The sequence below is a fragment of the Lynx rufus genome, unplaced genomic scaffold (assembly GCF_022079265.1).
Source record: "Lynx rufus isolate CCGP_SWC_20201006 ecotype Redwood Valley unplaced genomic scaffold, mLynRuf1.p SCAF_7, whole genome shotgun sequence".
NCBI lineage: Eukaryota > Metazoa > Chordata > Mammalia > Carnivora > Felidae > Lynx > Lynx rufus.
Genome location: NW_025814889.1, coordinates 4,567,912 through 4,578,539, shown reverse-complemented (window position 1 = coordinate 4,578,539; position 10,628 = coordinate 4,567,912). Strand labels below are relative to the sequence as shown.

At 51.9% G+C, this 10,628-nt stretch overlaps 1 protein-coding gene across 1 annotated transcript; it reads right to left on the bottom strand.

Moving 5' to 3' along the window:
* UCN3 (urocortin 3) lies at window positions 1–504 on the bottom strand. Its single transcript, XM_047065393.1, has one exon. The coding sequence runs from the start codon at window positions 502–504 to the stop codon at window positions 1–3; it is 504 nt and encodes a 167-aa protein (XP_046921349.1).
* Window positions 505–10,628: the final 10,124 nt, after the last annotated feature.

The following is a 10,628-nucleotide window of genomic DNA, read 5'->3' as shown; positions in this document are numbered from 1 at the left end:
CTACTTCTTCCGGCCAATCTGTGCCATCAGGTGCGCGTTGGCAGCCGCCTTGGCCTGCAAGTTCTTGGCCTTGGCGATGTTGAAGAGGATGTTCATGATGTTGGTGGGGACGTCGAGGGACAGAGTGAACTTGGTGCGCCGATCGCTCTTGGCCTTGTCCTGGGACGGCCTTCCCCTGGGCTGCGCCGGGGACAGGTGTTTGTACCGGCCACTTCCGGCCCCGCCACCACCCCCGGAGCTGGGGAAGGTCCTCTTCTTCTTGTCCTCATCCTCCTGCACCCGCTCCTCGTCCTCTCCTGAGGATGGGTCTTGGCTGGGCAGGTAGAGGAAGCTTCTCTTGCTCGGCAGCGGTGCGTCCCCCAGCGGGCTCTGCTTGGCCTCCGGCAGGGCTGTGTTGATACAGCTGACCAAGGACTTGGCTTTGTAGAACTTCTGGGGGAGGCCTGGCCTGGGGGCCCCCGGGAGCAGCAGCAGCAGCAGCAGGAAGTGGGCTGGCTTCAGCATCTCTCCCTGGAGTAGAAAACAGGGACGTGGGGCAGGGGCGTGAGAAGGGCTTGAAGCTCTGAAGGGCAGGGTTGAACATTCACTAGGGCTTGGTTACTACTCACCAGTGGTTCTCCGAGTGTGATCTCCAGACCAGCATCATCACCGGGATATTCGTTAGAAATGCAAACGATTCTCAAGTCTTGCCCCAGAACTGCTAGATCAGAAAGTCTGGCGCCAGCCCCGTGGGTTGGAATAAACCCTTCAGGTGATTTCTGATGGCTCAGAGTACGATCTCACGGGTCGTGAGTTCGAGCCCCACGTTGGGCTCGGTGCTGACAGCATGGACCCCACTCAGGATTCTCTCTCTCCCTCTCTCTCTCTGCCCCTCACCCCCCTCAAAAATAAATAAACACTTAAAATTTTAAAAAGAAAGGAAAGGAAAAAAAACCCCTACATTTAGTGTATGGAGCAGGTGAGGCAATGGAAGTGTCCAGCTCAGGGGCCCTCCTGTAACCCGGACTGTTCTGGTCTGAAGCCATCATGGTGGTTGGGCCCCTGAGCAACAGTGCTGGGCGAGAACTTAAGCTGCTTTCTCCGGCAGCGGAGAAGGGCTCACGCGGGGCCGTTCCCGCCCTCTGCCCAGCCTCCTGTGCAACAGTAGCTCACAGCGTGTCGGAAGGCGATCAGAATTTGGGTTGTGTGTGGTCACCGTGCCTTAGGAACATGGTGAAGTGGGTAGAATTTACCTCCTGTGTCCTAGCACCAAGCCCAGCCCACACCCCGGCCCCCGTGGCCTCGCCTGGCCGCACTCTCTCCAGCTCTGAAGTAAGGACAGGAGGTTCCTTTACCGTCACCTTCATGCGTGAGAAAGAGACGCGAGGTCAAGGGGTGGGGTTTCATCTACTCACCCCCAGAGGAAGGGCTTCTGGCCATCCTACACACCCGATGTGCTGATACCCGTACGTACTCCCGTATGCGCTGCTGGACCATCCCAGGAAGCGCAAAGAGTAAAAGGCTGCCCTCTTCACTTTGGTCGCTTGACCTGAACTTGGAGTTTCTTTTCTTTCTTTTTTGTTAAATGTTTATTTATTTATTTTTGGGAGACAGAGAGAGAGAGGCAGACAGAGAATCCCAAGGAGGCTCCGCACTGTCAGTGCAGAGCCCAGTGTGGGGCTGAAACTCACCAACCATGCGATCGTGACCTGAGCCGCAATCAAGAGTCAGATGCTTAAGCGACTGAGCCATCCAGGTGCCCCTGGAGTTTATTTTCTAAGACATCCTTGGCTCCCATAAAAGGAAGCAAGAAAGATGTGGTTAACTATGGAACTTTGGGGGGACTGCTGTCATTAAGGTAGTTTTTAGTAAGTAAGAAAAGTTGGATGAATAAATCAACACGGGGGTCCTTCTGGGCATCGAGAAGTGCTAGGTTAGCATACGATCATTCCGTTTTCTGTGGTTACAGGCAGAGGTGAGAGGGGCTGGCAGTCCCATGCTGAGTTCTAGCCTCAACTCTGCAAATCATTGTCACCATGACCTTGAGCAGGTCATTTCCCAGAAAATGAGTGGGAATGAATGAACGCACTCCCACTTCCCGACTTCTTTACGCTGTGAATGGACGAGGCTAGAACAGACCCTTAAATACCTGAGCCTTGTTCTGTCTCTAAAGGAGAATCTTGTAATCCAGAATCTTACCCTGGACACACACACACTGACCTGGCAAGTTTTCTCTAGAAGCCTGCTGTTTTCTCACACACTCCACATTGCACTTACTGCCTTCTTCTTCTCCCCCCCCCCTTCTTAAGAGACCAGGTTGCTTTATTTGTTTGTTCATTTCTTTTTAAATCATAAAAATGTTGAGTTTATCAAAACAGTTATGAAAAAAACAAACAAACCGTGATCCTTTATAAAATCCCAGTGCATGAACTAGCTACATCTGGGCATGTACGTGGCAGTGTGCAGTGAAGTCAACACAGACTTGGGAGTTAGAGAGACACAGGTTCCAATCCACCTCGTCCTGGTTTGCCTGAGGACCGTGGGCAGATTGTTGAAACCTGGTGCATTTCAATTTCCTCATCTGATACATGGCGATAGCAATGATTGTCTCATAAAGCTTATGTGGAAGATTAAATTGAGGCAGATTAGCTCTTGCTGTAGCCAGATACTTAGTAGACGAGACTGTTTACACATAAATAATCTCTGGGTCCTAATAGGATAAGATTCAGTTCACGCACGACCATTTCAGAGGTGATATCCATATCTATATATTTCTATCTCTATCTGTCTACACCTACATCCACACATGCCAGCTGATTTGAGCCAGTAATTTGATCCTGCAGACCGCTATTTTTATTGTGGTATATTTCTGGCTTTTAGTTTTTGGTTGTTATACCACTCTCTCCATCCTAGCCCCGCGGCCTCCTCTTGCCTTGAACTCAATCTAGGCGCCATCGGTAGGTTTGGGATGAGGCATCTCTAACACCCTCGTAGAGGACACTGACGCTGCCGGTCCCTGGACCACGTGGTGAGAACCAGCTTTCTTGGTGTCCTGGTCCTCCCGGGCGCTCCTTAGAATTGCACGCCAAACGCCCAGAGAACTTTTTCCGGGGGGTGTAATGTGTTCGATAACCAGACTTTCGGCTTTGTCGTTTACTGAGGGTCCAGTTCGTTCTTCTGGGTAAACATCGTACGGAATCGTGGCATTAGCCGCCCTGCACCTTGCAGGTGCCTTAAGGCTTTGGAGCAGTTTCTAAGGGCTTGTAAGACCGACAGGATTTAAAGACTCAAAAGCCAGTTCAGAGAGAAAGGGGTGACGCTGGAAGGGAAGCTATAGAGAGAGCTTTGTTTGGGGTCGGCAGGGGAGAAGCTCTCCACAGGGAAGAGCCCTCCTTCGCTCCCCAGTAACGTCTGATTCCTTAGCAAGTCTCCCCTCTTAACGCTCCCCAGAATCCTTTGCCACCGCCCCTGGTGACACAACACACAGGTTCAAGATCTCCCTGCCACCTGCTGTGAAAACAGCACTGCCCCTGGAGTTAGGTTCTAGGGGGCAAAGCTCTACCTCTGTGTTTTTCTGGATCATTCTGTCGGGATCTAGCAGTACTTTTCTGGGTGCTTCTCAGAGATGTCCCAGAGTCACGCCTGGGGACGTGAGGCAGTGAGGGACCTGTGAGAGCAGAGCACCCCAGGGGGAGGGGACCCCAGGGCAACAAAGACCGGAGCTGAAGCCAGAGGCAAACGCACCGGTGGCCCCATGCTGACCCCTTCTCTAGCCCCCTCCTCCAGCCCCTTTCTGCAGCCCCTCCTCCAGCCCTTTTCTCCAGCCCCTTCTCCAGCCCCTTCTCCAGCCCCTTCTCCAGCCCTTTTCTCCAGCCCCTTCTCCAGCCCTTTTCTCCAGCCCCCTCCTCCAGCCCTTTTCTCCAGCCCCCTCCTCCAGCCCCTTCTCCAGCCCCTTCTCCAGCCCTTTTCTCCAGCCCCTTCTCCAGCCCCTTCTCCAGCCCCTTCTCCAGCCCCTTCTCCAGCCCTTTTCTCCAGCCCTTTCTCCAGCCCCTTCTCCAGCCCTTTTCTCCAGCCCCTTCTCCAGCCCCTTCTCCAGCCCCTTCTCCAGCCCTTTTCTCCAGCCCCTTCTCCAGCCCTTTTCTCCAGCCCCCTCCTCCAGCCCTTTTCTCCAGCCCCCTTCTCCAGCCCCTTCTCCAGCCCCTTCTCCAGCCCCTTCTCCAGCCCTTTTCTCCAGCCCCTTCTCCAGCCCCTTCTCCAGCCCCTTCTCCAGCCCCTTCTCCAGCCCCTTCTCCAGCCCTTTTCTCCAGCCCCTTCTCCAGCCCCTTCTCCAGCCCTTTTCTCCAGCCCCTTCTCCAGCCCCTTCTCCAGCCCCTTCTCCAGCCCTTTTCTCCAGCCCCTTCTCCAGCCCTTTTCTCCAGCCCCTTCTCCAGCCCTTTTCTCCAGCCCCTTCTCCAGCCCTTTTCTCCAGCCCCCTCCTCCAGCCCTTTTCTCCAGCCCCCTCCTCCAGCCCCTTCTCCAGCCCCTTCTCCAGCCCCTTCTCCAGCCCTTTTCTCCAGCCCCTTCTCCAGCCCTTTTCTCCAGCCCCTTCTCCAGCCCTTTTCTCCAGCCCCTTCTCCAGCCCTTTTCTCCAGCCCCTCCTCCAGCCCTTTTCTCCAGCCCCTTCTCCAGCCCCTTCTCCAGCCCTTTTCTCCAGCCCCTTCTCCAGCCCTTTTCTCCAGCCCCTTCTCCAGCCCTTTTCTCCAGCCCCTTCTCCAGCCCTTTTCTCCAGCCCCTTCTCCAGCCCCTTCTCCAGCCCTTTTCTCCAGCCCTTTTCTCCAGCCCTTTTCTCCAGCCCTTTTCTCCAGCCCCTTCTCCAGCCCCTTCTCCAGCCCCTTCTCCAGCCCTTTTCTCCAGCCCCTTCTCCAGCCCTTTTCTCCAGCCCTTTTCTCCAGCCCCTTCTCCAGCTGTGAGGAAGGCAGAATGACTCCCTGTCCCACCCCATCCATCTGCAAACCCTGACAAGGAGTTGAATTTAAGAAACATTTTCTAAAACAGTGGCTGTGGCATCTAGGGGAACTTGATGTGTTCCAGCAGGTGTTATGGTAACGAGCGCTTCTCCTCTGGGAGAAGAGGTCTCCTAGGGGAGACCCTTACGAGTGTGGGTCACACCGATTCCCACAGACGTCCAAGCAATTCACCCTTAGAGGGGCTGTGAGGGCTTCTACTCGGGGCAGCCGGGAGAAGAGCAGTTGTAGATAACATGTCCCTGACAGTATTCTCATTCATCTTGTTTAATCCGTTCTCAGAACTGTGTGGGGGTAGGGTGGGGGTGGGGGTGGGGGTGGGCCGGTGTACGCTCGATTGCCGTGTTTGAGGAGAAAGTCACAAACAGCATTTCTCAGAGAACTTGGACATTAACTGGGGACATCAACCACCCATCCTCATGTTTCCTCCCCCTCACAGGTGGCACCAAGTCATTACAGACATCTGTCCCCTTCCTCTAGTGTCCCGGCTTGGCAAGGGAGAAAGGACTCCAGGCTTTGAAGGCAAGGGACCCGGCGTCAAAATCACCCTCATGCTCTCGCTTGCCCGGGGTGACTCAGCCTCTCGGCCTCCACATCCCGAGGAGGAGACGTCGCCTGCCTGGCAAGTGTGCAGAGAGGAAGCAGGATGCACAGCAGCCCCTGCTCCTGCCGCCCGTGGGGAGTTCCAGCCCCCAGTTGCTATTCCCAACCATCTCCCCATTTGTAAACACGATTTTCTTGTTCACGGCTGAACCCTGTTCAGAAAAATACACTTGCAAGAACCCGTTCTGCCTCCGATCTGTTACCTTTGCCAAGCAGGTCTCTCTGGGCCAAAAAGGGAGGGCGGATTTCTCCTCACCTAAAGCGCAGACGGTGCCGTTCAGCACCGGGCTGCCCGGGGCCGGTGCCCAGGGACACCTGCAGCCTTGGTCTCTCGCCCCCGTCCAGTGCCCGGCACCTCCTGCCTCGTGTAGGGCCAATAAGCTCACTCGTCCCTCGTGGACACGTCCCCAGCCGAAATCTTACCTGTGAGTGGCCTTCCCTCCGCAGTGGAAATGCTCAGTGAGGGGGGCAGCCGCTTCAGAACCAGGAGATCTGCCCCAGAAACATCCCCCCTGAACTTCTGTCCCGGCTGGGGTCACTGCTCTTTCTTTCCTTGTATTGTTCCCAAGTGGGCCGTGATCGTCCCTCTCTATGGAAACCACTCCACTCCCTCGTGCATATATATAAAAGTGACAGATCACGGGGTGGGTTGTAATTCCAGACGTGGTGTCTACACTGGGACGCGATTTCATTTAAAATACGACCGAACCAGCTGTCCGCGTCATGGAGATGACAGGCACTCTGTATCCTTGACCCCTCCCACACACCTTCCACCGGTCCTCCCCCTTCCCACTTCCCCTCCTGCCCTAGCAACGTGCTCATTGATAAAAAGAAGGAAAAAAAAAATACTCTGTTAAATTGAGAACAGCTCCTTTGAAGAGTTTTATCAGGGATCTTAGTTCTTCCTGATTTCAGCCTTCCTTGCATCCTTTTAGGCTGCCCCTCCTTTTGGAAATCTGGACGCAGGACCGGCTCTGAAAGCAGACAAAGTGACTTGAAGTTCATCTTTTCACTTGTAGTTCTGGTGGGTTCTGAGACGCACTGTTATCTCTGGTGACTCACAGAGCTTTCTAAGTTTGTGTCCGTCAAAGGGCACATCGGGAGACGGGCACAGTGTACCTAGAGCTTCTGAGGGGAAATCATTTAAATTTTACCCATTTTTTTTTTCATCTGTTCATCCAACACTTTTGAGCATCTGCTATCCTAGCAGTTATTGGCAGGAGCCTGAGGAACTGGAAGAAGTCGAGAACCCTGTTCTTACAGGCATCACAGTAGAGACAGATATGTAAAAACAGCCTAATCTCAGCATGGCCAACACCATAGGACTGAAGGGAGCATTACTGTGCTGGAGACTCGACACAGGTAACCCACACAAGGAGAGGAGGGCTGGGGCGCCTGGGTGGCGCAGTCGGTTGAGCGTCCGACTTCAGCCAGGTCACGATCTCGCGGTCCGCGAGTTCGAGCCCCGCGTCGGGCTCTGGGCTGATGGCTCGGAGCCTGGAGCCTGTTTCCGATTCTGTGTCTCCCTCTCTCTCTGCCCCTCCCCCGTTCATGCTCTGTCTCTCTCTGTCCCAAAAATAAATAAACGTTGAAAAAAAAAATTTTTAAAAATAAAAATAAAAAAAAAATAAAAAAAAAAGGAGAGGAGGGCAGAGGTTCAGACAGGAAGGAGGTTTGGGAGGGAGAGAGCCTGCGAAGAGAAGGATTGAGGACATGGAAGGCAGGCAGGCAGGTGCTGAGTCAGGAGGCTGGCTTCACCCTGGGAGGTAAGGAACACCCAGGCGAGAGGCTTTCGATTTCATTCCAAATGTATCAGCAAAGATATGGGGACTTGTAGGCAGGTAACCTCCTTGTTTCACAGGTAAGGACACCGAGGACAGAGTCACAGTGAGCATCTGAGTCTCGTGTGGGCTGAACCATTTGGAAGGGCCATGCCAGACCCAGGCTGTGTCCGGACCTCTGGATAAGATGACACCTTCCCCTCTTAGACAGGCATTCCCGCCTCCTGAAGTTCCTCTAGATGAAAGGTAAGTGGACTTCTGGAACTATCCAAACGTTTTAATGCTCACGGGTATTTTGTGGCACAAAAGGAAAGCCCTTGTGGGGAAGAAAGCCAAACCCTCCACAGCCTCAGCCTTGGTTGTAGACACGTAGAATTGGACCTCACTCGGTTCCTGCTTCTGGAGCTGCCTGGCTGGGCTTCTCCTGAGATCAGCAGCGACGTGAAACTAGAGATCTGAATCCAACTCATTCATTCACTTGTCCGTTCGTTCATATATTCGTCTTCGGGAGAGATCTTATTTCTCCCCATTTCAGATAATTAGGCAGTAATGGAATTTGTGTAGGCTGAGGAGTAGACAGTTAGAAGCCTGAGTTTAACCCCCCTTTCTGCCCTTCTGAGCTCTGGGATACCAGAGAAGCAGTCTTGTGAAGAAGATACCAAACACTGCTACCCCGAGAGCCGTGGGGATTCTCAGCCTTGGCACTGTTGACATTTTGAGCCAGATGATGTTGTGGGGGCCGTCCTGAGCCTTGTAAGATGTTTGCAGTATCCCTCTACCTTTGAGACTTCAGAGCATACCCTCCCTTGCCCAGCTGTGACAACCAAAACTGTTCCCAGCTATGTCCCCCAGGGGCAAAATGACCCCCATCTGAGAACCACGGCCAAGAATATGGGATTTAGAAGGAGATGCAATGAACATTGGCTGCTTCTTCTTCATATTCTTCTTCTCCTTCTCCTCCTCCTCCTCCTCCTCCTTTTTTCTGCCCATCTGCTCTCTCTTTTCAACTTCCTGCAAAATCTCTCCACCTGAGACCAAAGCCGCAGAAGCCCGTGGAGCCTCTTGGTGTCAGCGGCTAGTGGCCGTCCTTGAGCGCACCATCCCCTCTCCAAACGGACGTGGGCCCATAGGTTCCCCCTGGCCCATCTGGGTTGGCTTCGGGGTTGGCTGATTGCTCCTGTGAACTCTCAGCCTGGGACTAAGAGTGTCCCATGTGGGGTCCACGTAGCCCTGAGCGGTGGCTGAGCGTGTTGTCCTAAAGATGCTTTTCTTAGAGCAGTCTATTTGCTTTACAACTGCAACAATGCTTCTGACTGCATCTGTTGGAGGCTTGGAGAGAGGCTTGGACAGAAAAAAAAAGCCAACTGGTGAGCAAAAGCCCCCAGGGTGTCCTTTCTAGCAAACAGTGGTTTCCCTTCGGTCCCTCTGCTAGAGGCCACGCGTGGCTCTGTGCTATGCTTGAGGTTTTCTCTGGCCTTGGTGAGCTATTAGTATCTCCCATGAATTCAGCAACAGAATGTTGTTTAGGGGTATAAATCCTCTAGCATGTGGAGGCCTGAGTGGAAAGAAAATGCTGATCGGTTTCATATTCGAATAGAAATGCCTTATACTGGGGCACCTGGGTGGCTCCGTCAGGTGTCCGACTTCGGCTCAGGTCATGATCTCCATGGTTCATGAGTTCGAGCCCCGCGTCGGGCTCTGTGCTGACAGCTCAGAGCCTGGGGCCTGCTTCGGATTCTGTGTCCCGCTCTCTCTCTGCCCCACCCCGGCTTGTGATCTGTCTCTCACTGTCATTCAGAAATGAATAAGCCTTAAAAAAAATTAAAAAAAAAAACAAGAAATGCCTTATATTTATAAAGCTCATTTCTCCAAAGTGCTCAGAGCGGTTACATAGAACAGCATAGTTTCTCAATGTCTGTGCTAGGCAGTAAAAGAAAAAGGACGGGAAGAGGAATGAGGGAATTTCCAGAATACTTGCTTTACAGGGGAGAGGTTTTACCTTGGCATCAGGAAAGAGCGTTTTCCCTTCTGCCTTGGCTGCCTGCATGGCTGTTTCATAGGGACTGTCACATTCTCTGCTCTTTTGTTTCCCGTTTTATGAAAGGTGGTTCGCGTGCCTTCGCCGTTTTCTTAATAAGGTTGACGACAAGATAGCGTTCCTAAGAACTTGATGACGTTTTACAGGAACGCAGAATATTATTGTCAGCCTGACTTTCCAAATCTCCCCTTATTTTTCCTGATTCTCAGTTTTCCTCGGCAGGTGTGGGTTAATCTCCCATTGTGCTTGTGAGTTTGTCAATTTCTTCCTGTAAGTCTGTCCCTTTTGGAGTGTTGGGTACATACAAGCGGTCCCTTTCATCATTTTACTGTCAACCAGTTCATGCCAAAGAATGCCTCTTGTCTTGAAGTCTGTTCTGCTTGGGATCAACATAGCTACTCCAGTTTTCTGTTGGATAACATTTGCTTGGTGCGTGTTTTCCGGACTTTTCTTTGTCAACATTTTTATTTTTATTTTTTTGTAAATGGCACATATTTAAACTTAAAAATCTAACCTCATAACCTCTGTAATAACAAGGTCTTTAATACACTTACACTAATAGTGATTGCGGGTATATTTGGATTTTTTTCTGCTGTCTTACTTCGGGCTTTCTGTTTGCCCTGGGTTTCCCCCCTTTTATCCTATTCATTTCTGTTTTTCCTTATCTGTGTTCTGCTCAATTAATTCTTCATTTTCATTTTTCCCTCTATTAGTTTATAATGTAAGCATTCAAAGCCACAATGTTTCCTCAAATCACTGCTTTCCCTACATCCCACAAAAAACGAACAGCCCACTTTTAATCTGGTGAAATCATTCTATCTGTTGAGGAGGGGAGACCCTTGCTTTGACCCATGTTTCTTGCAACACACAGGACTGATTTAATTGCGGATGGTTAGAATTTCTGCAATAATGGCCGACTGATCACACGGTGGTCATTTCCAGTCTTTTCTGATGGAGGTTCTGCAGCACCTCCTCCGAGCATCTATCACAAATCATTTTCATTTTGTATTCATCTTGAAACCAGAAGCAGTGGAAACAGGTGGGGAAAGTTCTGGCTCGTCTCCGTATCCAAGCACTGTGGTGATTTGTCAGACGTTTTATGGTCCTCTCTACCGGACTTTTGGTAGCTGGTTGATTCATAGAGCAAAGCTCCTGGGGGCCACAGGCAAGATGCAGGTGCCTCTGTCAAGGCCACGTGGAACAAAGAATCAAAAGCTTTCTGTT

Excerpts from the sequence above, each read along its gene's own strand:
- UCN3 (XM_047065393.1), bottom strand. The coding sequence starts at position 504 with ATGCTGAAGCCAGCCCACTTCCTGCTGCTGCTGCTGCTGCTCCCGGGG.